The following is a 26,322-nucleotide window of genomic DNA, read 5'->3' as shown; positions in this document are numbered from 1 at the left end:
CCCAGTTCTACTTCCCCTTGGGGAGCCCATTCCCAGTACAGGGATCCCTTCTCCCGCAGGACTCTGTCCCTGCAGCCTTCCCCAAAGGGGTTTGCAGCGCTGTGGCCAGCAAGTTCCCTCAGCTTCTCCAAGGAGGGATCCCTCTGCAGCTCGGTCTGGGATTCAGCAGCTGGGGCAGGGAGTGGGACCTGCTCCCTCTCGCTGGCTGGGCCTGGGGTCACAGCCCCCATGAGCCCTGTCCCTGGTAGCTCCCTCCCTGCTGTGTAATCACTTCCCAGCAGCATGTCTGGACCAGGCAAACCTGGTTGGCAGCTGACCTGCCCTGCCTGGGTGTCCCCCCACTCAGCTGGGGTCTTGGCTCCCCCCGTGCTCAGCGCTGCCCTTGCTGTCCCAGTGGGGGCAGGCAGCGAGCTCCTTGCTTTGGTCCCAGCATCAGAGCCAGTGTGAGCCCCCTCTCCGGTGTGCAGGGGGGCAGGGAGCATCTCTCCCTCCCACTCAGCCCCAGGGGGCTGGTTACAGGTAGGCAGGTATCCTGAGCCCAGCAGCCCCTCCCCCCTGCCAGCCAGGTCATTTGCATTTTCACTGACTATTTCCATCCTAACCAATTGGTTCCCTGGATTTGAATTCAAACCCTCGGCCATTACAGGAGCAGGGTCTGGATCCTGTCCCAAAGAGACACAGTCACTCCCCAACAGGGCCTCCTAGCCAATATCCTGGAGAACCCCAACTACCAGCCAGCCTGAACCCTCCTGGGTCTGCACAGGGATCCGAGCCATAGGCAGGGCGAGGGGCTTCACCCCAGGGACCTTCAACCAGGTCCCATAGCCCCTCAGCATCTGGGGCTGCACCACCACAGTTCTCTCTGTCCCACGGTCTCGCCCCCACAGGCGTGTTTCCCCACTGACCCCTGGGCAGCCCCCTATGTCTCTCCACTCCACCATCGCCAGTCCATGCTGCTGCTTCTCCTGCAGCTTTTCCTCAGCCTCTTGCTCTCTCTCACGGTCCTCTCGCTCTCTCGGGGTCTGCTCCCATCCCATCCGTCTCCGATCCCCTGATGGGGAACCCGATTGTGAAGACCCTCGTCTGGTTGGGGACCAGACTCCCGGGGATGTCTGGCTGCTGCTCCAGCTGCTCCCAGATCCTCTTGTAGCCCCATATGGGTCAGGAATCTGCTCCTCAGAGTGGTCCTTCTCCTCCAACTGCACAATTAACTGTGCCTTGGTGAATTTCCCCATGCGTAACCCTCTCTTTGTGCACAGGATCACAATGTCCTTCTCAAGGAGATGGTGACAGTCCATCACTTCACCATTCCCAAGTGGCTCTGGACTCACAGGTCTGTGTGCTCTTGGCTCCTCCATGGTTTCCAGGAAGAACCCCTGGTGTGCCAGCCCTTCTCGTGATCACCACATCTTTGCCAGGGTCGAGCTGCAGACTCCTCCTCCCCTGGGACTGCTCCTGCAATCCCCAGGGGAACCCTGCTACTGCAAAAATCCTTCTCTCTCCCAGCGTCGAGCGGCAAGCTCCTCCGCCTCAGACTGCTCACTGCCGTCCTCAGGGGGACCCCGTTACTCCAACAGTCCTTCTCGCTGGTCACACACTCCCAGAGGTTAACTGCCCCCTGAAACCGTCCCTCTCTGAGCCTTCAGCACGCCTGGTCCTCATTATCCCTCCTTCGTTTTACTGCTCCCCAGTCACTTACTGCAAGCAGCGCCATTCACGGGGTGCAGTACATCCCACCTCTGCCACCAGTTGTCACAGAGTAACCGGGCGATGCTCTCTAACTGCTCCCCATCAAGCCAGTCAGGACTTTGGGGAGCCTCCTCTCCCTTGGAGCAGACTTGTTCAGGGCAAGAAGCTCACCCTATGCAGTTCTTAATATCTAGGTGGTGGAATAAGGGTGTTCTAGTCTCATTTCTGTTCTGTGCCTCAGTTTCCTTAGGGTGGATGGAGAGGGGGAGGATCCAGACCACTTGTCCACGGATGACTGGGGCCTGGGATCTGTGGTCCAGTGTGGAGGTTGTTCAGTTTTCTCCGTGCCGGGGGCCTCCTCTCTCTGGAGGAACGCACCGGAGACCTGGCTGCTGCTGTGGCTGGCCAGGCAATGCCTGGATGCATGACAGCCGCTCTGCAATGTAACCCGCCACCGAGGCGACCGCAGGCCCAGCAAAGGTTCCCTGCCACCGGTAACCCTTCACATTGTCCTGGGGGCACCCAGCCAGCCAAGGGCTCAGCTCTGGCAAAAGAGCAGAGAATTACCCTGTCCCTGTGCGCTGCGACTCCCCCCAGGGAGCACCCACCTCCTGGTGCTGATCAGCCCGGATTAGCCGGCATTTCCATGATCCACCTGCGGTGGAGTGACTGGCCTAGACCATGCGGTCACATCACTGACTGCGACACAGAGACTCACAACACGAAGCGGCTCCAGCAACGCCAGCTGTGTGAGCACGGATGCCCTGCCAGGGGCCTGGCGCAGTGATCAGGCCGTCGCGTGGCGATCTGAGGAGCCCAGCGCGGGACCGATCCTATTTCTCTGTTCTCCGTGGTCAGTGCTGGGCCATGGGGCTTGCGTGTCTCCCCTTTGTCGTCCCCCCGGCAGTCTCTGCCTCTTGCTGGCTCTCACCTGGTCGGTGCTGCCTGGCCCCCCACCAGATCAGTGGTTCAGAGCCAAGCCTCAGAGAATTCAATTCTGATTAGCGTGACCCGAATGGTGTCCGTGTGCTCTGGAATCCGGATCCCATCGCACAGGATGGCTCTTGGCCAACTTGTGCTGGTGCTGCCCAGGGCTGCCCAAGGCTCTGTCCATGTGTTTCTGGTGCCCCTGCCAGTCAGGAGAGCGGCTCCTGCCCCAGGGCCATTCGCTGGTGTCTGCACTGAGCCCTGAATAGGCTTTGCTGTTTATGGGATTGAGCCAGAGCCCAGGGGTCTCTCCATTGATTGCAATGGGCATGGGCCCTGTAGCCATGGGGAGCCCTCTTCTGCCAGTGCTCTGCAGCGAGGACAGCTCCCCCCACACACCCCACACAGTAGGGCCTGAGCAGCAATGGCCGAGTTAGACGTGTGCATGCAGTGCCCGTGGGGTGTAGTAGTGTAGCTCAGAGACGGCCCAGCAGTGGGGCCCGGTGGGAAGGTGTCTGCAGAGACTCAGCTGAGACCTCTCCCATCATGTCTGTGCTTGTACTCTGGTCTGGAGGGGTGGTCACCGTTGATGATTTGCGCTTCGTGGGAGGACAGTGGGTGCGGCAGCTGTCACAGGGCACAGCCCAGAAACCCAGGTCTCTCCAGAGTAGGGAGGAGTGTCTGGCACACTCGACATCAGAGAGTGTAGGAGCGCTACAGCCCCCTAAAGCTTGGTCAATGGTGGTACTGCTGTGGTACCAGATAGTACACAGCATGAGGAACCCAGCCATGGGCAGCACTCTGCTGCCCTCTGCAGGCTGGAGGTGTGGTTGAGGATAGTCTGCAAACCCAACTTAGTGCCGACAGAGCATTTTGTGATGTGACTTTTGATCATTAGCCCAGCCTTCGGCCCTGGCTGTTCCTGCCCCCTGACCAGGCGATACCAGCCAGGGGCACTGAGCTGACCCAACTCATCCCGGTTCCCCCAGCGCCTGCCCCACTCTCAGGGAGGGAACGTCGCTTTCGGGGCTTCGCTGATTTCACCACCCACGTTTTGTTTCCCCAGGGACCTGAGTGAGAACCTCCTCCAGGCCGTGCCAAGGAAAGCCTTCCGGGGAGCCACCGACCTGAAGAACCTGTGAGTCGCCGTGGTCCAGCCGCTCCTCCAGCCTGGCTCCTTTTCACCTCCGGGACGGGCCCCCAAGCTGTGCCAGGGGCTCCCCGGTGCTTTGCTCCAGGATCATGCACGCTGGGGGCACTGGAGCGTGGGGAGTCCAGCTGGGGAAGGATGGGTCTCGGGATGCAGAAAGCCATGAGGAGTGTGTGTGTGGGGGGGTTGTTAGGGTCTCCCGCCCCCAGCTCGGGCTTGTTGCATTGGAGTCCCTGGGGCATCCCGTGCTCTGCTGCTCCCCAGGGATGCAGACAGATGCATGCTGCCCTGCACCGCACGGCCCTTCCCACTCTGTGCGGTGGGAGCGCACGGTGCAGCAGGACCCCCTAGCCTGCCTCCCTCTGCCTGCCATGAACGATGGCACACAGTGCCAGGCAGCAGGGGCACGATGATCCACCGAGCGTGGCAATGAGGGGGCTCAGCCCGGGAGAGCCACGTCTCCATGGCAGTGGGGCGGCCCCTGGGCTCACAGCCAGGATGCATGGGGGTGCCCAGGGGCCCGAGCCCTGCCCTGGGGCACACCTGGAGCGATATCTGCTTAGTTCAGGCCAGGAGGGGGCCTCATGGGGGCAGATACTGCATAAGCCTCCCCCCGCAGTTCTGCCAAGGGCCACCCCCTCCAGTGCCAGGTCCGCAGCGGTCGCTCTGCCAGGCAGGGCCTGGTGCTTACCCTGTGTTTGGAGAGTGCCCGGGACATTCAGGGGCCCGGAGTCTGTTCAGCAAAACGGGGTCCCCTTTTGTTGTGCAGGCAGCTGGACAAGAACCAGATCGGCTGTATCGAGGACGGGGCTTTCCGCGCGCTGCGGGGCCTGGAGGTTCTGTAAGTGGGGCGGGCAGGGGGCTCTCCACATCTCCTGGGGGCATGGGCTGGAGTCGAGCCGTGAGTTCGGCTGTCGGGGTGGGGAGCTCCCACCTGCCCGGTTTCCAGGTGCCAGCTCCGGGAACAGGCTGTCTGGGGCGGCCAGTCCGGCGAAGCCTCGCTGAGCAAACCGGGGCCAGGGGTGTGACCTGCTCTCTCCTTGTACCGCAGAGCGGGGGCCCCTTCACGCAGCCCCCCAGCTCCCTGGCAGGGGGAGCACGCGGGGGGGGGGCCTCTGGCTGGTCTGTCCCGGCGGGGGGGGGCAGGCGGGGAGGCTCTGGCTGGTCTGTCCCGGTGGGGGAGGGAGGGCAGGCGGGGGGGGCTCTGGCTGGTCTGTCCCGGTGGGGGAGCGGGGGCAGGCGGGGGGGGCTCTGGCTGGTCTGTCCCGGTGGGGGAGGGGGAGCAGGCGGGGGGGGTCTCTGGCTGGTCTGTCCCGGCGGGGGTGGGGGGGCAGGCGGGGGGGGGGGCTCTGGCTGGTCTGTCCCGGCGGGGGAGAGGGGGCAGGCGGGGGGGGGGCTCTGGCTGGTCTGTCCCGGTGGGGGAGGGGGGACAGGCGGGGGGGCTCTGGCTAGTCTGTCCCGGTGGGGGAGGGGGGATAGGCGGGGGGGATCTGGCTGGTCTGTCCCGGCAGGGGAGGGGGGGCAGATGGGGGGGCTCTGGTTGGTCTGTCCTAGCGGGGGGCAGGCGGGGGGGGCTCTGGCTGGTCTGTCCCGGCGGGGGAGGGGGGGCAGGCAGGGGGGGCTCTGGTTGGTCTGTCCTGGCGGGGGGCAGGCGGGGGGACTCTGGCTGGTCTGTCCCGGCGGAGGGGGGCAGGCGGGGGGGGCTCTGGCTGGTCTGTCCCGGTGGGGGAGGGGGGCAGGCAGGGGGGGCTCTGGCTGGTCTGTCCCGGTGGGGGAGAGGGGGCAGGCGGGTGGGGGCTCTGGTTGGTCTGTCCTAGCGGGGGATGGGGGGCAGGCGGGGGGGCTCGGGCTGGCCTGTCCTGGCGGGGGGGGCTCTGGTTGGTCTCTCCTGGCAGGGGAGGGGGGCAGGCAGGGGGGCTCTGGCTGGTCTGTTCCGGCGGGGGAGAGGGGGCAGGCGGGGGGGGGGCTCTGGTTGGTCTGTCCCGGTGGGGGAGGGGGGACAGGCGGGGGGGCTCTGGCTAGTCTGTCCCGGTGGGGGAGGGGGGATAGGCGGGGGGGATCTGGCTGGTCTGTCCCGGCAGGGGAGGGGGGGCAGATGGGGGGGCTCTGGTTGGTCTGTCCTAGCGGGGGGCAGGCGGGGGGGGCTCTGGCTGGTCTGTCCCGGCGGGGGAGGGGGGGCAGGCAGGGGGGGCTCTGGTTGGTCTGTCCTGGCGGGGGGCAGGCGGGGGGACTCTGGCTGGTCTGTCCCGGCGGAGGGGGGCAGGCGGGGGGGGCTCTGGCTGGTCTGTCCCGGTGGGGGAGGGGGGCAGGCAGGGGGGGCTCTGGCTGGTCTGTCCCGGTGGGGGAGAGGGGGCAGGCGGGTGGGGGCTCTGGTTGGTCTGTCCTAGCGGGGGATGGGGGGCAGGCGGGGGGGCTCTGGCTGGCCTGTCCTGGCGGGGGGGGCTCTGGTTGGTCTCTCCTGGCAGGGGAGGGGGGCAGGCAGGGGGGCTCTGGCTGGTCTGTTCCGGCGGGGGGGGGACCCTGACCCATCTCCATCCCCGCTCGCAGGACACTGAACAACAACAACATCAGCACCATCCCCGTGTCCAGCTTCAACCACATGCCCCGACTCCGGACCTTGTGAGTGCGGGGTGGGGGCTGGGGGGGCAATGGGGGGTGGGACGGGGGAGGGCCCGTGGGCCCTGGGGACGGGAGGCACCTGGGGGCGGGAGGCCAGGGATGTCCCCATGAGGGGGAGGGGGGGGATGAGGAAGGGGCTGTGGGCCCTGGGGACTGTGGGGCCGGGAGGCCGGGGATGGACCCGTGGGGGAGGCCTGGGGGGGAAGGGGGAGAGGCCGTGGGCCCTGGGGGCTAGCGAGGCCCAGTCGGGGACAGCCCTGTGGGGGGTGCCTGGGGGGGAAGGGGGAGAGGCCGTGGGCCCTGGGGGCTAGGGAGGCCCAGCCGGGAATGTCTTCGTGGGGGGTTCCGGGGGGGGAGGGGCCATGGGCCCTGGGGATGGGAGGCCAGGGATGGCCCCATGGGGGAGGCCTGGGGGGGAAGGGGGAGAGGCCGTGGGCCCTGGGGGCTGGGGAGGCCCAGCTGGGGATGTCTTCGTGGGGGGGCCCCGCCACTGACCCTCTGCCCTTCCCCAGCCGCCTCCATTCCAACCAGCTGTTCTGCGACTGCCACCTGGGCTGGCTGGCGCCGTGGCTCCGCCAGCGCCCCGCCATCGGGCTCTTCACGCAGTGCGCCGGGCCCCCCGCCCTCCGCGGCACCAGCCTGCCCGAGCTCCAGAAGAACGAGTTCAGCTGCTCAGGTGAAGGGCTGCAGGGGCCCTTCCTGGGGGGTCCGGGATGTGGGGGGCTCTGGGCTGCGGGGGGCCCCTGCCTGGGAGGCTCTGGGCTGCAGGGGGGGCCCTGCCGGGGGGGTCCGGGATGTGGGGGGCTCTGGGCTGCGGGGGGCCCTGCCTGAGGGGAGGGAACTGCTCTGGGCTGCAGGGGGGTCCAGGATGTAGGGGGTTCTGGGCTGTGGGTGGCCCTGCCTAGGGGGCTCTGGGCTGTGGGGGGGCCCTGCCGGAGGGGTCCAGGATGTGGGGGGGGGTCTTGACTGCAGGGGGCCCTTCCTGAGGGCTGCGGGGAGCCCTGCCGGAGGGGTCTGGGATGTGGGGGGGTCTGGGCTGCAGGGGGCCCTGCCTGAGGGCAGGGAGCTGCTCTGGGCTGCAGGGGGGTCCAGGATGTGGGGGGCTCTGGGCTGCGGGGGGCCCTGCCTGAGGGGAGGGAACTGCTCTGGGCTGCAGGGGGGTCCAGGATGTAGGGGGTTCTGGGCTGTGGGTGGCCCTGCCTAGGGGGCTCTGGGCTGTGGGGGGGGCCCTGCCGGAGGGGTCCAGGATGTGGGGGGGGTCTTGACTGCAGGGGGCCCTTCCTGAGGGCAGGGAGCTGCTCTGGGCTGCAGGGGGGTCCAGGATGTGGGGGGTTCTGGGCTGTGGGGGGCCCTGCCTGGGGCGCTCTGGGCTGCGGGGGGGGGGCCCTGCCGAAGGGGTCTGGGATGTGGGGGGGTCTGGGCTGCAGGGGGCCCTGCCTGAGGGCAGGGAGCTGCTCTAGGCTGCAGGGCTGGTGCCCTTGGAACCAAAGAGGCTCTTCGGGGGGTGCTGGGGGGGGGGGCGATGCCGCATCTCAGCCCAGCCCAGCCCCAGCCGCACCGTGAGCTCCCTGCCCCCGCCCGGCCGGGCCCCTGTCTCACTCAGCCGCTGGTTCCCCCCCGGCAGGACAAACGGACGCCGCCCGCGCCCACGTCTGCAGCCTCTCGTCCGGCTCCTGCCCCGCCATGTGCACCTGCAGCAACAGCGTGGTGGACTGCCGCAGCAAGGGGCTGACGGCCATCCCCGCCAACCTGCCCGAGGGCATGACGGAGATGTGAGTGCGCCCGGGGGGAAGCACGGGGGGCCTGGGCACATAGCTGTCACAGCCCCCCCACCCCTGGGTCCTCCTGCACAGCCCCAGAACCGGGGCTGGGGGCCAGGCCCCCACACTTTTTACTGGCCATAAGGGCTCCTGCCTTCTGGGTGCGTCACCTGGCTCCCTGTCCCGCCTCTTCCAGCCATGACCCCACCCACAATCCAGCCCTGCTCCACCCCAGTCCCCACCCCCATCCGGCCACCTCCCTGCTCAGCCCCCCCACTGCCACTCGCTGCATCCCACCCCCAGCCTGCGCCCAGATGGCCCCGAATGGTCCGGTCACTCCCAGCCGCAGGGGGGTTGGGGTTGGTGGGGGGCACTGAGGCTCCGAACACTCCCCTGCCACCGTCCCTGCTCCGTCCAGCCAGGCGGGGCCCGTGGACACGGGCTGGATTCTGCCGTTAACGGCTCCGCAGTGCCCGTGGGGCTGCGTGACAAGGCAGACCTGAGGGGTCACAGGCCTGGCTCCCTGCCTGCCAAACACCCTACAGTGCACACTTCCCTGCACACGCGCACAGTCACACACGTCTGTGCACACATGTTTTCACATGCACAGTCTCCCGTGCACACACAGACTGTTCGGAGGTGAGGGATCCCCCTCAGGTGCTGCCGAGTGGAGCTGTGGCACTAACCGCCCACGGTGGGGCATTTCACCCCATGGAACAGGCCAAGGAACCGAGTGGGGGCTCCCCAACTAACCCGGCCTGCACCCTCCCCTGCCCTAGCATCTGCATGGTTCTGCTTACGGCCTGCCCCTTGTCGACGATGCCCAAGGACCCGCACCAGAGGCCCCAGAGGGCTGTGAGCTCCGAGCAGGGCCCCTTGCTGCCCCAGCAGCTCCTGCTCAGCCTGGGGGTCCCCTCCCTCGGGAGCCGGTCGGGAGCTGCCAGGGCCGCCCACGCCCTGGGAAAGGAGTCATTCATCGGGGCGGCCGTAGGAAGCAGGAGGCTGGCGCCGACCCTTGGACAAGCCAGTTGCCCTGGTTCCCCGGCGACACCCCCCGGGGGCACTGTGGCCCTGCTCACCTGTTGCCCCAGCACTTAGCCCAAACTGTAAGTAGAGCGAATCTCCGCCGGGAACTCCAGCTGAGCAGCCCAGGGCGAGCCCACGCCCTGAGAGCGCGCCTGCAGGCAGAGGTGGGGCTGGGGCAGCTCCCCACCAGCCAGCGCCCCAAGGTGCCCCCACAGCACCCACTGCTGGGAGAAGTGGGGCTGGGGCAGCTCCCCACCAGCCAGCGCCCCACTGTGCCCCCACAGCGCCCCCTGCTGGGAGAGGCTGGGCTGCAGTAGGCGGCCAGGGGGCCGGGCAGGTTTGGTTCATTTTCTGTCTCCCCGCAGACGCCTGGAGCTGAATGGGATCAGATCCGTCCCTGCTGGGGCCTTCTCGCCCTACAAGAAGCTCCGGCGGATGTAAGTGCCCCAAGACTGACCCTGGGTGTGCCCAGCACTGCCCCCCACGCCTCTGCCCCATCGCCCCCAGCTCCTGCTCCACGTCCCTGCAGCTGCCTCTAAGGGGCTCTGCTCCTGTCCTGGGTACCCTGTGGTCCCTCAGCTCCGTGCCCAGTGGAGTCCCCTGGCACTGGGCCTCTCTGCCCCGGGCTCACGCAGCAGGTGCCGATGGGGCTTAGGGTGCCTGGGGGGTGAACCCAGCCTCAGACCTGCCAACAGCAATTCCAGGCCCCAGGGCAGAACAGTCAATGGGCCCCCTGGAAAGGTCTGCCTGACACCGGGTGGTGCTGCGCCTGTGATGGCTGGTGCAGAGCGAGCTGCCGGCTGCGCTGCTTGGTGAACTCTTCCGGCCCGGCAGGGGCTTCCATATGCCCATCCGGCTGCCTTCGCCGCCACCGGCAGGAGTGCCAACACAGTGGTACCCCCGGTACCCTGCACCTGCAGGAGATTTCTAGCTGGTACGGGGCACTGGAAAGATGGGGGGCCACCGTATGGCACCATGCCAGCGGCTCCGCCCCCTCCGGGCATTCATTAACAGAACATATGCTAACAAACTTAACCAAAGGCTTCGTTAGTACGTAGGGCTGTTTTACGATGGCCAGGCCCAAGTTAAAGGCACAGGAGCTGGTGAAGGCAGGCAGGCAGAAGCTTATTTTGGACGTAAGGGAGGCACTGGTAGTGTGTTACTGGAAGGTGGGGTGATTGTCCTCCCCAGCCTTCATTCATCTGAGAAGTTTTCAATGTGGATGCGGGCTCTGGGGTGAGGCTGGGGATGAGAGGCAGAGAATTGGGGTGTGGGGGGTAAGGGCTCTGGCTGGGGCTGTGGGCTCTGGGGTGGGGCCAGGGATGAGGGGCAAAGGGTTGGGGTGTGGGGGGTAAGGGCTCCAGCTGGGGCTGTGGGCTCTGGGGTGGGGCCAGGGATGAGGGGCAGAGGGTTGGGGTGCAGGGAGTGAGGGCTCCAGCTGGGGTGTGGGCACTGGGGATGAGGAGTTTGGAGTGCAGGAGGGGACCCCAGACCGGGGCTGAGGGGTTCAGAGTGCTGCAAGGGGATCCCTAAGGACCCAGACTCACAACCGGCTAAGGACCCAGACTCACAACCGGCTGGGCTACCAAGTGCGACAGCTGAGGCTTCTGCCTCTCGGGCCATCCCCAGCCCCGGTCCTGCGAGCCCATCCACCAGCCCATCACCCTCACCTCAGGGCACGCGCCTGCCACAGCCCTGTAATCCCTGCAGGGCCCGTGGGGGAGAGACCAATCTCCTGCCCCTCTGCCCCAGGGCTGCCAATGCCCTCAGCAGTGCCTGGCCTGCCCCCGGGCCTTCAGGGGCACCCGCCCAGGCACCCAACAGCCCTTGTCCCCCCCACCTGTTGGGGGGTGGCTGGGCAAGGACCTGGCCCCTCCATGGGGTGCTGAGTGGAGCAGTGGGATTCTGGCCAGTGCCAGGGGAGACACTCTCTGTGTCCCTCCCAGGGCTGCAGCTGGGTGGGGCTGGTGCGGTGGGCGGGGGCTGGGGAGGGAAGGACAACGCTGGGCATTTCCCCCTTTGCCTTGCAGAGACCTGAGCAACAACCAGATCTCGGAGATCGCGCCCGATGCCTTCCAGGGGCTGCGCTCGCTGAACTCGCTGTGAGTCCCCGCGCCGGCCCCCGGCCTCCCCCAGCCCCCAGCTTCACCACACCCCGAGCCCTGGCAATCATACGGGGGAATCCGACCTCCAGCCTCACTAATCATCACACTGCCCTGGGACCCCTCTGCTGCCCCTCATTCCCGACCCGCAGCCCCTGCCAGCCCAGCCCTGGGCTGCCCTCAGCTCCGCCAATGCCCCTCACTCCCGACCCGCAGCCCCTGCCAGCTCAGCCCTGAGCCGCCCCCCAGCTCCGCCAGTGCCTCTCACTCCCGACCCGCAGCCCCTGCCAGCTCAGCCCTGAGCCGCCCCCCAGCTCCGCCAATGCCCCTCACTCCCGACCTGCAGCCCCCTCCCATCCCAGCTCTGGGACTCCTCTGCTCTGCCAGTGCTCCTCACTCCTGACCCACAGCCCCTGACAGCCCAGCCCTGAGCACCCCCCAGCTCTGCCGGTGCCCCTCACTCCTGACCCGCAGCCCCCTGCAGGTTTGGTCCTTGACCTCTCTGGAGTGAGGATGAACAGCCCTGTCTGTTGCCCGTCGCACCGTGAGGTGGGTCTGGTTTGGCGGTGGAGGTATGATCCCTGGCCAGGCCCGAGGCCTGGGGGCCTGTGCTGGGGTCGCTAAAGCTGGGGGATGTGGGGCCGAGGTGGGGGGATCTGTGCTCCTGGCTGGGGTCCTGTGGGGATCCCCGGTCGCTGGGCTGGGGGCTCAGCCGATGCCCGGGGGGCTGCGTGCGAGCGACCGTCTCTGTCTTTTCCAGCGTGCTGTATGGGAACAAGATCACAGACCTGCCCAGGGGCGTCTTCGGGGGACTCCACGCGCTGCAGCTTCTGTAAGGACGCGGCGGCTCTGGCAGGGGGCATGGGGCTGCTCTCGGGAACCCGGCGTGCCAGCCCCAGTGTCGGCGGGGCCCGGAGCAGGGCCGGCCTGCGTCTCTGTTTGACGTCTCCTGCCCCCCCCAGGCTCATCAATGCCAACAAGATCAACTGCATCCGCGCCGACGCCTTCGGGGACCTGCAGAGCCTCTCTCTGCTCTCGCTGTACGACAACAAGCTGCAGGGCCTGGCCAAGGGCACCTTCGCCCCCCTGCGGGCCATCCAGACACTGTGAGTGCCAGGCAGCGCGAGCCGCCAAGTCCCGAAGCTTGGGGGGGTTCCTGCCCTGCCCTGAATGACCCACGTGAGGCAGGCGCCTGGGGCAGGCTCTGGTTCAGGAGGTGCAGCCCCGGGGCTGGGGGGTGGGCAAAGGGGCCTTCTCGCCCTCCAGATCCTGGGCTCCCCCGGGGCCGAGAGGGGAAAAAACCCTGGAACCAGGTAAGTCAGAGCAACCGGGGTGGGGGGTGTCCCAGCCCCATGTGCTGCAGCCCCCCCAGCAGGGCTCAGTGGGGCAGCATGGAGCTGGCTGGGGCTGGGGGGCAGGCCCCAGGGAGCAGAGGGGGGCCAGGCTGGGGGTTGCTGGAATTTACCCTAGAGCCCTGCTGGGTTTGGCGCTCCCAGCCTGGGCCCAGGGGCGAGCTGCGAGCCGGGGCCCTGCCCATGGGGGCCAGCACCCCCAGCTCAGGGCCTGGCCAGTAACGCTCAGCGCTGGGGCCAGCATCCCCCTCCTCCCCTCCGCATCCCCCCCAGGCACCTGGCTCAGAACCCCTTCATCTGCGACTGCAACCTGCGGTGGCTGGCGGATTTCCTGCGCGCCAACCCCATTGAGACCAGCGGGGCCCGCTGCGCCAGCCCGCGCCGCCTGGCCAACAAACGCATCGGCCAGATCAAGAGCAAGAAGTTCCGCTGCTCAGGTGCGTCCGTCCCCCTGCGGCCACGGGACCCCGGGGGCTGGGGACGGGACAGTCCTTCGGGCCAAGCAGTGAAGGGAGCGAGAGGCCAGTGCCCTTGTGTGCTGAGCAGGCAGAGGACGAGTCTCCATGCAGCCACAGGGAAGCTGGAACCCAGGCTCCTGCTCCTCCAGCCCCAGCCCCTTCCCTGGGAACCAGAGCGTTCCTCCGCGCAGCCGCTGTCACTGCCCCCCACCCCCCCGATGCGGGCTGGGAGCTCCCCCTCGGGCTGCTGCTAATGCAGCACTATCCAGAGGCCTTAACTGAGCCATGGGGTGCTGGGCCCTGCAGAGGCACCGCGTCACACCCCGTCCTGCCCAGCTCCCAAGCCACATAGACAGCAAGGGAGAGGGGAAACCGAGGCACGGACCTGGAGGGACCTGCCCAAGCTCAGCCGGTGTGTCAGAGGCAGAGCCGGGGCTCGAGCCCTGGTGCCAGTGCACCAGAGCTCTCGCCAGGCACCATGGCTGTGCCCAGCTGTCCCCGCTCCCCCCACTAACAAGCTTGTGCCTTTCTCTCCGCAGCCAAGGAGCAGTACTTTATCCCAGGTAAGCAGAGCTCTGCGAGCAGGAGCCGGGGCTGAGGGGTCGTATCTGCACGGGGAGTGTCCGGGGGCCTCTCTCGAACGGGCTGTGCTTTGCCGTGTGACATCCCGCAAGGCACAGGCGCTGGGTCCCTGGGTAGCTGGGTATGGTGCCACGCAGGACTCCCACGGCCCAGCTCTCCGGCCTGGCACAGATAGTGCCGCCCGCTGCTGGCACCCGGGGGTCTGGCTCCAGAGCCAGCGAATGGCCCTAACCCAGCCTGGCTCCAACCCAGCCTGGCCCCACACAGCCTCCGAGCGATGGCAAAGCCAGTGCAGTGTCTGGCTCCAGGGAGTGATTCCCACGCAGCCAGCGCCCCCCGCAGGCACAGAGCAGAAATCCTGCACACACCCAGGAGTCGGCTGCAGATCGCGGCCTCGAGCCTGCCAGGCACACAGCGAGGGCAGGGCGCGGGCGCAGGGGCTGGGATGGAGGTTGAATGAGAGAAGAGAAGCAGTCGTGCCCCCTCCCCACACCTAGTTGCCAGGCGCTGGCTGGGCTTCTAGCAGAGAGCAGCTGGGGGCTGCGACTGGGGGATCTCAGGCTGGGGCCTCACCCCCCACATGAGGCAGGGGTGGCCCTGAACCCCCCTGATGGCTGCAGGGAAATGGCATCTGCTCCTAAACCCGGGGGAGCAGGAGGTGCAGCTCCATGCGCGGAGGACTGTGCTGCCCCCTGCTGGTCTAGCTGCACTGGGGCCGGAGTGTGGCAGGCCAGCCCAGCCCCCCCAGCAGGGCGGTGGCTGGCGTCCTGCCCCTCCCCGGCGTGTCTCTTGTGGCAGGCGCGGAGGATCAGCAGCTGAACAGCGAGTGCAGCAGCGACGTGGGCTGCCCCCCGAAGTGCCGCTGCGAGGCCAACGTGGTGGAATGCTCCAACCTGAAACTCACCAAGCTCCCGGAGCGCATCCCGCAGGCCACGGCAGAGCTGTAAGACCCCCCTCCACCCCCCCACACACCACCCCCGCTGGGTGTCCTGCCCCGGGTCTGTCTGTCGCACGCGCACTCGCCTTGCCAGAGCCCGCAGACCCCCGCGTAACGCCCCCGCGCGGTTCAGTTAGCGAGGGCTGGGGGCTTCCGTCATTCCTCCCAGGGGGGCGAGCACTGCCTGGGTCTCATCGGTTCCATCTGTGTTCTTCTCTCCCCGCCTCCTCCACCCCCAGACGCCTGAATAACAACGAAATCTCGGTGCTGGAGGCCACAGGGCTCTTCAGAAAACTCCCACACCTGAAAAAAATGTGAGTATGACCCCAGCGAGTCCTCGTGGCCGCGGTGCAGGCGTGTAAGATACCGCACGCAGGACCTGCATAGGGATAGGCTGACGATGCATTGTTAACCTGTGGAACTCACTGACACAAGATGTCACGAGCTGAGCAGGAGTGGGCATTGCTGTGGCTAGTGAGGACAGCCCGAGTTACAGTAAACCTGCCATTCCAGGGCACAAGCCAGCCTCTCACGGACAGGGGCCAGGAGGAGTCCTCACCCCCGGACCGGTTAGTCTACTAGTGCCCACTGGGGGGTGCCGTACACCTTCTCCACAGCAGCCGGGGCTGGACTGACCCCCCAAGCCGGCCCGTGTTCCCACTCATGTAGGACCGGACCCCACAGGGGAAAGGGATGCAACCCAGCTGGGGATGGCCCGCAGTGCACAGGGGTGGCTCTCTGGGGGGCTGCATCCCCCATCCCCTACATAGGCCCAGCCTGCCGCCCCCCTCTCTCCCCAGCAACCTGAGCAACAACAAGGTGACAGAGATCGAGGACGGGGCCTTCGAGGGGGCAGCGTCCGTCAGCGAGCTGCACCTGACGGCCAACCAGCTGGAGTCGGTGCGCAGCAGCATGTTCCGGGGCCTGGCGGGGCTGCGGACCCTGTGAGTGGAGTCCTGCCCAGATCTCGCAGCGGGGACTGTGGGTGGGTTTCACCGGGGCCTTGGTGAGGCTGAACCCAATGCCTCGTGCTGCACCCTGTGCCTGCATCCTCCCTCTGGGTGCCTCATGCTGCACCCTGCCCAAGCGCTGCCTGCTCCTGAGAACGGGCCCCTGCAGCTCCCCCAGCCAGCGCACCCACTCGGGGCAGCCTCCCGCTGCAGCCCTGCCCTGGCACAGAGTCTGATCATTGCTGCTTCCAGCTGCCTGCTGCCTGCCACCCGCACTCATCCCAGCCCTGGAGAGACCCCACCCCACTTACCCTGGTGCAGTCGGGGCAGGAGGGTGCCTCGTGCCTGCTTCCTCGCTCCCGGGGCCGGGGGTGGGAGGGCTGGGGAGCAGCCGGGGCGTGGTGCCCAGGGGCAGCTCTAGGTGTTTCGCTGCCCCAAGCATGGCAGGCAGGCTGCCTTCGGCGGCTTGCCTGCGGGAGGTCCCTGGTCCCGCGGATTTGGCAGCACGCCTGCAGGAGGTCCCTGGTCCCACGGATTCGGCGGCACGCCTGTGGGAGGTCCTTGGTCCCGCAGATTCGGCGGCATGCCTGTGGGAGGTCCTTGGTCCCGCAGATTCGGTGGCACGCCTGCGGGAGGTCCTTGGTCCCGCGGATTCGGTGGCACGCCTGCGGGAGGTCTCTGGTCCCGCGGATTCGGCGGCTTGCCTGCGGGAGGTCCCTGGTCCCGCGGATTCGGCGGCACGCCTGCGGGAGGTCCTTGGTCCCGCGGATTCAGCGGCATGCCTGCAGGAGATCCCTGGTCCCGCGGATTCGGTGGCACGCCTGTGGGAGGTCCACTGAAGCTGCGGGACCAAAGGACCCTCTGCAAGCATGTCACCGAAGGCAGCCTGCCTGCTGTCCTTGTGGCGACCGGCAGAGCACCCCCTGTGGCTTGCCGCCCCAGGCACGCGCTTGGCATGCTGGTGCCTGGTGCTGCCCCTGGTGGTGCCACCCTCAGGTGCTGCCCCTGCTGTGCTGACATGGGGCATCGGTTTGCTGCTAGTCTGGACTAGGCCCCAGCTGGCCTGAGTCCCTGGGGTGCTCCCGGGGGGTTTGTGCGCCCAGCACCCCATGTGCGTGGCAGTGCCCCTGGTGGGGCGGGGCCGAGTCTCACTGCACTGAGGGTTCCTGGGTGTGAGCTGGGCAGAGGACGGGTGCGGCTGGCGTGGCGACAGGGCGCCACTCCGGGGTCGTTAACGCTCCCACTGCTCCCTCCCTTCCTCCCAGGATGCTGCGAAACAACCGCATCAGCTGCATCCACAACGACAGCTTCACGGGGCTGCGCAGCGTGCGCCTGCTCTCGCTCTACGACAACCAGATCAGCACCATCGCGCCCGGCGCCTTCGACACGCTGCAGTCACTCTCCACGCTGTGAGTCGGGGCGTCTCCGCGGTCCCTGCCTCTCCCAGCAGGCTCAGCCCGGCTTGGGGACCCTGCCCTCCGCCTCCCACCCCCCTGGCGCTGGGCTCTGGGGTGGGTGATGCTGTAGCCATCTGGGAGCCAGCTGAAGTCACTCATTCAGGGTGAACTGCAAACAGAACGGGGCAGACAAACCCCAAACGCTGCTGGATCTTCCAGTGCTGAGATTTACCAACCAGCACAGAACAGCTTCTGTATTACCCCACTGGTTACTCAGAAGTCCAAACAACGCAGTTCTCAGGCCTCCGTCCAGACACACCTGTCAGATATGATGATGGTCACTGAAAATCTTATCATATAAAAGAAAAGGTTCTTCCAACCCCAAAGGATCAGTCACACACCCAGGTCCAATTATAACTTAGATCTTACCCAAAATGCACACTTCTAGCCAGTTCTTATTAACTAAGCTAAAATTTATTTTAAAAGAAAAGAGAGAGAGTTGGTTAAAAGATCAATATACAGACAGACCTGAATTCAATTCTTGAGGTTCAGGTACACAGCAGAGATGAGCTTGTAGTTGCCAAAAGTCCTTTTAGAAATAGTCCAGAGGTTATAGGCCAATGTCCATATTCAGGCAGCTCCAGTCAGTGACTGGGGATCTCAATCCTTATGGCTTAAGGTTTCCCCCTCTTGAAACCCAAAGCAGATCTAAGATGAAGCAGGATCGTGTCCCAGGGTGTTTATACATTTCCAGCAGCCTTTTGGCCTGAGAAAACAATAGGCTGAACTCTCCTTCTCCCAAACATCCCGGCAATTAGCCCAGGGGAATTTACCCATTAAACAGTTCAGATACAGGTTACCACAACCTTCAAAAGGGTCATAGAGACAATAATACTATTTCACTCAAGTGTCTTCCTAAATGTTAATATTCCTTTTTTGATCTTTGAATCAAAGCTCTAGCAATAGACAAGACTTCTTTGCTGACATCCCAAGCCCTGAGCAAACACCTCCCCTTCTACCTCTAACAATGCCGGCTGCATTTCAAAGCTCTGTTCATTTACAGATCTTCCTAACCAGTCTCTAAAGTTCAGCCATAGGGCAGGTCAGTCTGGGAGGTAATTAACTCCTTCTGGCCCTGTCACCCTCCAGTGAGAGATTAGCTCACACTCATAACATCACAGATGCACACGCCTGAGGCTTGGCTCAGGCACCGCTGGCTCAGGAGCTGGGAGCCGTGGGGACTCCGGGTGCCTGGCCCTGCTGCCACCACGTTAGCCCCGCGCTGCCCCTCTGCTGCGCAGGAACCTGCTGGCCAATCCCTTCGACTGTAACTGCCGGCTGGCCTGGCTGGGCGACTGGCTGCGGAGGAGGAAGATCGTGACGGGGAACCCACGCTGCCAGAACCCCGACTTCCTGCGGCAGATCCCACTCCAGGACGTGGCCTTCCCCGACTTCAGGTGTGAGGAAGGTAACTCACAGGCGCCACGGGGGCCTGAGCAGGGGCGGCCGACGAGGGTGACCCCGCAGCTGGGTCCCCCAGTTTGTGCTTCCCGGCTGGTCACATTGGGCCCTGCTGCCACCCAGCACCAGCGACGCTGACTCGCTCCCACACCAGCCTCTCAGTCCTAGCTCTGCCCACATCCCAGCTGGGCTCCGACACAGAGCGTGGCTGAGCGGGGGCTGGGCTGGGGCATTTTGATTTTTAGCCTTGGTTTGGTTTTGATTAAGGCCACACGAGACTGAGGAAAACCTGCCCTGTAGTGCCAGACCCCGGAGCCCCGTCTGCTCAGTTTCCCAGAGAGACGGTGAAGGGGTGACTTGATTCCAGCCCACAAGTATCGCCAGGGGGAACGGGTACTGGGAGGTGGCCGCTGCCGGCCAGTCCAGCCGAGGAAGGTCTAACCCGGCCTGGGGCTGGAAGCTGGAGCGAGACGTGCTCAGGCTGGAAACCAGGCGTGTATCTGTGCCGGGGGGGAGTAACTGTTAGAACAGGTGACCCGGGGGCAGGTGGATTCTCCAGCATGGGCGGATGTTTGTCTAGCGTCTGCGCTAGGGGCTCTTGGGGTTGGGGGGCAGGCGCAGCGCAGGGCCCTTCTGGCCTTGGAGTGTGGGAATCTCTGCCCCCAGGACAGAGCAAGAGCCCGGATCTGGATGGGCCCGTTACTTGCTGTGCCCCCCCTTTGCAGGCCAGGAGGAGACAGGGTGCGTCCCACGCCCACAGTGCCCTCAGGAGTGCACCTGCCTGGACACGGTCGTTCGCTGCAGCAACAAACACCTCCAGTCCCTGCCCAAGGGGATCCCAAAGAACGTCACCGAGCTGTGAGTATCCTGGGGCTCTCACCGCCCACCCCGGGCCTTGGCTCACAGGGCAGGGAGCCGGCAGGGCCGGGCCTGCTGGACACAGGGAGATCGGGTCAGATTTCCCAGCAGGGGCTGTGAGGTGGGAGGGGGTGACAGTCACAGAACAGCCGAGCCCTTCTGTTGCGCCCCGCCCCCCCCCGGAGTCCAGCGACACCCCCTGCACACTCAGGCCAGCTGATCCGCCCGGCACCAGGCCCAGAGCTGCGTGCATCGCACGCTGGTGCAAACTCTGCTTGGATTTACCCTGGTGTAAATCCAGAGGGACCCCACTGGCTTCGATGGCGTTCACCCTGCGCTCCGCGAGCGGAGCCTGGCCGTGGAGCTGGACGTGTGAATTTCCGCCCCGGGAGAGGTGCCCACGCCAGCTCTGGCCCGTCATGAGGGGGGCTAGCCCTGAGCCAGAGGGGATTCCCCCTCCGCCGTGGCCTGTGAGAGCACAGCCCTGTGAACGTGCGCCCTGGTGCCCCGGGGCTCGGCTGGGCTCGGCTGGGCGCAGCCCACGAGGGCGCTGGGCTGAGGTTGCTGTGGGAACACCTAGGCCAGACGAAGCTGTTCGTGCTGCTCCAAGCAGGGGGTCAGGATAGCACCACGTCATTGGGCCCCAGAATGCCACGGGGCGACCAGGTGTGTGACCCGCCCGCCGGGAGACGGGGGGGCAGGAAAGCAGCTAAGGGGGGCTGCACGTTACAGTCTCCTGTGAGCGGCTGTTCCTGCTCCTGTGAGCCCCCCCCAACCCCCATCATTAAACAGAAGCAGAACAAACCCTGGATAGCAGTGGGGTGCCCCATGCGCCGGCTGGGCCGTCTCTCGCAGGGCGTTCGTGCAGCACCCGTCGCGCTGGGGCCCTGAGCTCGCCCGGTGCTGCACCCCCTGCTCCCAGCGGGGGCTGCTGAACTGGCACCAGGCCCCAGCACCTGTCTGCACCGCGGGGCGAGCGCCCGACCTCAGGCTGCAGCTCTAAACTGAACAGCCTGCCCCGCCCCCTGCCCCGCCTCTCCTCTGAGACCCCGCCCTCCTCCAAGGCCCCGCCCCTTTCACTCCATCCCCCCCCCCACTCCATCCCCCCTCCCTCTGTTGCTCGCTCTCCTCACCCTCATTTTCACCAGGCTGGGGGAGGGGGCTGGGGTGCGGGAGGGGGGCTGGGGCCGGGATGAGGGGTTTGGGGTGCAGGAGGGGTCTCTGGGCTGGAGCTGAAGGGTTCAGAGGGCAGGAATGGGACCAGGGCTGGGGCAGGGGGTTCGGATGCAAGGGCGGGGGGGGGGAGGGCTCTGGTGTGGGGTCAGGGATGAGGGATTTGGGGTGCAGGAGGAGGCCCCGGGCTAGGGCTGAGGGGTTTGGAGTGCGGGAGGGGGCTCCAGGCTGGGGTAGGGAGTTGGGATGCAAGGGCGGGGGGGTGAAGGCTCTGGCTGGGGGTATGGGCTCTGGTGTAGGGCCATGGATGAGGGATTTGGGGTACAGGAGGGGGCTCAGGCTGGGGCTGAGTTCGGAGGGCAGGAGGGGGACCAGGGCTGGGGCAGGGGTTTAGGGCTGGGAGGGGATAAAGGCTTCAGGCTCTGGGTGGCGTTTACCTCTGGCAGCTCCCGGAAGCAGGGGCATGTCCCCCCTCCGGCTCCTACGTGCTGCCACCTCCCGAAGCACCAGCTCCGCAGCTCCCATTGGCTGGGAACCACGACTGGCTCGCACACACTTCCATCCCAGCCCACCTGGAGTCTCTGACAGACACCTCACACATGTACACACACATGCACACTCACACACGTGTGCTCCCACCACGGTCAGAGCGGGACCCCGATCCCCTGCATGGCTCTGTCAGTGCTCCACTCGGCATGGTGTCGGGGGGTCTCTGCACGGACAGACCCCAGGGCCGAACTGGGGCGGTTGGTCCTGCACCCCCACGTGAGCCCTGCCCTCTCACTGCCTGTGCAGTGGCCCCCTGAACCCAGCCCCATCGGTGACAGGCCTTTGTTCTCTCCCCTAGTTACCTGGACGGCAATCACTTCACGCTGGTCCCTGGAGAGCTCTCCTCCTTCAGATCCCTGCAGCTGCTGTAAGTATCCTGGCCTGGCCCCAGCGGCTGGGATCCCGTGGGCTGGGCTGGCTGAGACTCGAGCCGCGAAGGCCGAGCAGTGGGGGGGGTCGGGGGAGCAAGCTGGCCAGTGTCTGGGCGCTCGCTCAGAGCTGTGCAGGCTGGAAGCTGTGACAAAGCTGGGATCAGCCCTCGGGGGCTCCTGGCTGCCTGTGTGGAAGGTTTCTCAGCTGCTTTCCCACGGGGGCTGGGACTGCGGGGACCCTTCCAGACTCTGGCAGGGGGTGTGCTCTGGCAGGCCCAGCTTCTTCTGCCCACTCACCCCCAAATTCACCCCTTCTGCCCCGTCCCCTTCAGCCTGTCCCTGTCCTTTCCCTGCCCTCGTCCCAGTCCCACATCCCGCTGCAGTTCACTGTTCAGGACACAGCCCAGCACCTCTGCAGAGCGGCCCTCAGCAGCTCACGTCTAGCACCCAGAAACCAGGCATGCGCCATTAGTGGGCCCTTTAAGTGACGTGCCCAGTGTCTCACAGGAACTCTGTGGCAGAGGCAGGGGCAGACTCCAGTGCTCCAGGGCAGCATTCGACAGCGTTGACCATGGACTCTGAGAAATGGTGTAATCCCAGACCAAGAGGAGGCCGGTGCTAGCCCCTGCGCTGTGACCAGGAACAGGAATGGGGTGACTTGGGCCCCAGAGGGGACTGTGGGCAGAGGGCAGGCAGAGGATGTGCTCCAGTGCTGCAGAGATCAGGGCCGTGCTAGTCCTGGAGGGAAAATGCGTCTGTACATGGGGTGGAGGAGGGTTGCCCAGGCTCTGTTCTGACCTTTCCTATTGACTCTGCAACTTTCATATTGTTCTTTTAATCCAGTTTTTAGCCCTGCCAGTCCCAGTCTCCTGCCAGCCAACAGCCCCAGTCCTCTAGGGCCCGGCTCACCAGCCTCCTTCCCCCATCTACTCCTGGGCAGACCGAGCCTTTTTCTCCAGCCTCAATCTCAGAAACGGCTGAACTGGTTTGGCTGAAACTTTCCCCAAAAATTCATCCCGAGGCAGCCACCTGACGAGGAAAGTTTCAGCCCACGTGGCTGAAGTTTGGGAAAGTTACAAACAACTGAAAAGAAGGGCTTATAATGGGAAGTGTCAGGGACCCTTCCTGATAGTTGGGGCTCCCAGCCCCTTGTCGAGGAAAGACCATTCCCTTCTCTCTGGAGAAACCAGGAGTGAGCCCCTAGAATGCTTGTTCTCCGTCGCAGACCCTAACACTCCCCTCAGGCCCCATGACGAGCTTCTCAGCCATCGGAGCCTTTTGGTCGCAAAGAAGCTCGTAGCTGAGAACTAAAACTCGCTGGGCCGTGGGCACGTTGCTGTGCCCCGGGGATGCGAAGCCGCCAGACGAAGGAGCTCTGAGGCAATGCCCAGTGCCTGGAGCCCACGGTGAATCCAGCCCACTGGCTGCCCACGTGCTATCTCAGTGGTTTGCTGGTCAGAATCCCACCAGCAGCCGGACAATTCACTGCAGTAGCTCAGAGCCCTCCCCAGCTCGCGTCCCATCGCCGGCCATGGGGGTATTTGCTACTAGCCATTGCCAACTGGCCACTGTGGGCAGTCCCATCACACTGTCCTCTCCACACATGTATCAGGCTCAGGCCTGAAGCCTGTTCGGTGTCTTGCCCCCGCGGCTCCCCTTGGGGGGCTGTTCCAGACCCTCACCCCTCTGGTGCTTAGAAACCTTCACCTCATGTTGAGCCAAAACCTGTTGATGGCCAGTTTGTCTCCATTTGTTCTTGTGGAAAGTCTGCAACGAAGCAGCGAACTATTTACCCAGTGCTGCAGCCCCGCTCGCCTCCCTAGGGCGAGTGGAACCTGTGTCACTCCCCCACCCCCCACCCCCCGCAAAAATCACTCCAGGCCACAAAAAGTCATGACACTGGCTTAGCACTCGGAGAGCGACCAGCAAGTACATCTGGTGCCTTTCCTTTGCCTCCTGGCACCAGCACGGGCAGGCCACGTTTTCAAGCTTTGCTGTGCAACCCAGAGGGCTGGAGACTAACGTTGCAAGGGGAACGCTCAGCTCAATGCCTGACTCGGCAGCTGAGGTGTCAAGGTTTTTTCCCCCACTTTGAACTTTAGAGTACAAATATGGGGACCTGATGAACACTTCTAAGCTTAATTACTAGCTTAGATCTGGTAACACTGCCACCAGCCAGAATTTCAGTGTCTGGGGCACTTTCTGTTCCCCCAAAACGTTCCCCTCCCTGGGTTGCCTTGAGAGGCTTCACCACTTCCCTGGTGAACACAGATCCAAACCCCTTGGATCTTAAAACAAGGAGAAATTAACCATCCCCCTCCTTTCCCCCCACCAGTCCCTGGTGAGTCTAGATCCAATCCCCTTGGATCTTAAAACAAGGAGAAATCAATCAGGTTCTTAAAAAGAAAGCTTTTAATTAAAGAAAGAAAAGGTAAAAAGTATCTCTGTAAAATCAAGATGGAAAATGCTTTCCAGGGTAATCAGATTCCTATAGACCAGATGTCCCCCAGCCCCAGCCTTAGGTTCAAAGTTACAGCAAACAGAGGTAAAAATCCTTCCAGCAAAAAGAAACATTTGCAAGTTGAGAAAACAAACATAAGACTAACACGCCTTGCCTGGCTAATTACTTACAAGTTTGAAACATGAGAGACTGATTCAGAAAGATTTGGAGAGCCTGGATTGATGTCCCGTCCCTCTCAGTCCCGAGAGCGAACAACAAAAACAAACAGCACAAACAAAAGACTTCCCTGCACCAAGATTTGAAAGTATCTTGTCCCTCCATTGGTCCTCTGGTCAGGTGTCAGCCAGGTTTACTGAGCTTCTTAACCCTTTACAGGTAAAAGAGACATTAACCCTTAACTATCTGTTTATGACATGGGGCTTACAAGAGCCACCAGCGGCCAGGAGACTTGCCAGCGACGCGAGCATTGGCAGCACTCGTTAATCTAATGGCACGTGGCTAAACTGCGAGAGGAAACAGCTTCCTCCTGGAGCTGCTGGTGCGCAGTGTCTGGGACCCAGTGGACGAGGGGAACCCACAGTGGCAGAGGAATCACCACACCAGCTGCAAGGCACCCAGGGGTGTCCTAGACTGGCCACAGGGGTCAGCATCTCCTGCAAAACCACTGTTCCCTCGGGCTGCCAGCCAGTGCCACCCAGTGAAACCAGCCAGTGCCACCCCACGGGCTGGGGGGCGGCTGGGAGCCCAGCTCCAACTGACCCCCCTGCTGCGCTTGTGTTTTCCAGTGACCTGAGCAACAACAAGATCAGCTCGTTGAGCAACTCCTCCTTCACCAACATGAGCCAGCTCACCACCCTGTAAGTCCTGGCTCCTGACCCAGCCGAGCAGTGGGTGGGCGAAGGCCGGGAGACAATAGGCCGGGCTTGCTGCTGAGGCCTCTGGGCTGTGCAGTCCAGCAGCCGGTTCCTGTACTAAGAACCATAATTAGCGGCACTGCTGGAGGGCGCCTGAGAGGCTGTGTGCATGGGGTGCCAGGTCTTTGCCCGGGTGCTAGTGAGACGTCCCATTAGGGGCGAATGGTGTGGGAGCGGCCCAAGGGAGCCTCGCCGGGTGCATGTTGGCACTCAGGGGTCGTGACCACTTGTTGTTTCCTCCTCTGCCTCCCCAGGATCCTCAGCTACAACGCCCTGCAATGCATCCCCCTGCTCGCCTTCGAAGGGCTCCGGGCGCTCCGGCTGCTGTAAGTACGTGCCTGTGCCCGGAGTGGTGCCCTGCCCTGCCCTGCCCTGCTCACAGCACGGGGCCAGGGCAGGGCCCAGGTGGCACCTCCGTGGCCCTGTCAGAGGCCTGCTTTGGGGAAGTGCTGAGCACCCACAGCTCCAGGGGGTGAGATGTGCAGCATCAGGATGTGTGTGCCAGCTCAGCTCTGAAGCAGGGGGCTGGGGAACGTGCCGCCAGGCAGACGCGGTGCAGTGCCAGGGACCGGGGGCTGGGGAAGGTGCTGGGCAGACGCGGTGTAGTGCCAGGGGCTGGGGGGCTGGGGAAGGTGCCGGGCGGACGCGGTGCAGTGCCAGGGGCTGGGAAACGTGCCGCCAGGCAGACGCAGTGCAGTGCCAGGGGCTGGGGGGCTGGGGAACATGCCGCCAGGCAGACGCGGTGCAGTGCCAGGGGCTGGGGGCTGGAGAAGGTGCTGGGCGGACGCGGTGCAGTGCCAGGGGCTAGGGGGCTGGGGAAGGTGCTGGGTGGACGCTGCGCAGTTCCAGGGGACGGGGGCTGGGGAAGGTGCCGGGTGGACGCTGCGCAGTGCCAGGGGACGGGGGCTGGGGAAGGTGCCAGGCAGACGCTGTGCAGTGCCAATGACCGGGGTCTGAGAAAGGTACCGGGAGGACGCTGCGCAGTGTGGGGGGCTGGGGAAGGTGCTGGGCAGACACCGTGAAGTGCCAGGGGCTGGGGAAGGTGCCAGGCAGATGCTGCACAGTGCCAGGGACTAGGGGGCTGGGGAAGGTGTCAGGCGGACTCTGTCCAGTGCCAGGGGCTGGGGGGCTGGGGAAGGTGCCAGGTAGACGCGGTGCAGTGCCAGTGAACGGGGTCTGGGGAAGGTACCGGGAGGACACTGTGCAGTGCCAGGGGCTGGGGGCCTGGGGAAGGTGCTGGGCAGACGCTGTGAAGTGCCAGGGGCTGGGGAAGGTGCCAGGCAGATGCTGCACAGTGCCAGGGACTGGGGGGCTGGGGAAGGTGCCAGGCGGACTCTGTCCAGTGCCAGGGGCTGGGGAAGGTGTTGGGCGGACGCTGTGCAATGCCAGGGGCTGGGGGGCTGGGGAAGGTGCCAGGTAGACGCGGTGCAGTGCCAGTGAACGGGGTCTGGGGAAGGTACCGGGAGGACACTGCACAGTGCCAGGGGCTGGGGGGCTGGGGAAGGTGCCAGGCGGACTCTGTCCAGTGCCAGGGGCTGGGGGGCTGGGGAAGGTGCTGGGCGGACGCTGTGCAGTGCCAGTGACCG

General features: G+C 65.0%; 1 protein-coding gene across 1 annotated transcript in view; it reads left to right on the top strand.

The window, feature by feature from the left end:
- SLIT1 (slit guidance ligand 1) overlaps positions 1 to 26,322 on the top strand; it is a 120,383-nt gene that overhangs the window by 77,483 nt on the left and 16,578 nt on the right. The window contains exons 5-24 of the mRNA XM_050957972.1: positions 3,683 to 3,754; positions 4,536 to 4,607; positions 6,314 to 6,385; positions 6,898 to 7,061; positions 8,010 to 8,157; positions 9,537 to 9,608; positions 11,202 to 11,273; positions 12,034 to 12,105; positions 12,236 to 12,379; positions 12,899 to 13,062; positions 13,623 to 13,646; positions 14,464 to 14,608; positions 14,842 to 14,916; positions 15,403 to 15,546; positions 16,818 to 16,961; positions 18,251 to 18,417; positions 19,136 to 19,268; positions 21,289 to 21,357; positions 24,608 to 24,679; positions 24,991 to 25,062. Coding sequence (XP_050813929.1) covers positions 3,683 to 3,754; positions 4,536 to 4,607; positions 6,314 to 6,385; positions 6,898 to 7,061; positions 8,010 to 8,157; positions 9,537 to 9,608; positions 11,202 to 11,273; positions 12,034 to 12,105; positions 12,236 to 12,379; positions 12,899 to 13,062; positions 13,623 to 13,646; positions 14,464 to 14,608; positions 14,842 to 14,916; positions 15,403 to 15,546; positions 16,818 to 16,961; positions 18,251 to 18,417; positions 19,136 to 19,268; positions 21,289 to 21,357; positions 24,608 to 24,679; positions 24,991 to 25,062 — 2,097 coding nt within the window. The remainder of the gene's footprint in view (positions 1 to 3,682; positions 3,755 to 4,535; positions 4,608 to 6,313; positions 6,386 to 6,897; positions 7,062 to 8,009; positions 8,158 to 9,536; positions 9,609 to 11,201; positions 11,274 to 12,033; positions 12,106 to 12,235; positions 12,380 to 12,898; positions 13,063 to 13,622; positions 13,647 to 14,463; positions 14,609 to 14,841; positions 14,917 to 15,402; positions 15,547 to 16,817; positions 16,962 to 18,250; positions 18,418 to 19,135; positions 19,269 to 21,288; positions 21,358 to 24,607; positions 24,680 to 24,990; positions 25,063 to 26,322) is intronic.

The sequence above is a fragment of the Gopherus flavomarginatus genome, chromosome 6, assembly GCF_025201925.1.
Source record: "Gopherus flavomarginatus isolate rGopFla2 chromosome 6, rGopFla2.mat.asm, whole genome shotgun sequence".
NCBI classification, from domain to species: domain Eukaryota; kingdom Metazoa; phylum Chordata; order Testudines; family Testudinidae; genus Gopherus; species Gopherus flavomarginatus.
The sequence above is the reverse complement of the archived record's forward strand: the minus strand, read 5'-3'. Positions and strand labels throughout refer to the sequence as shown.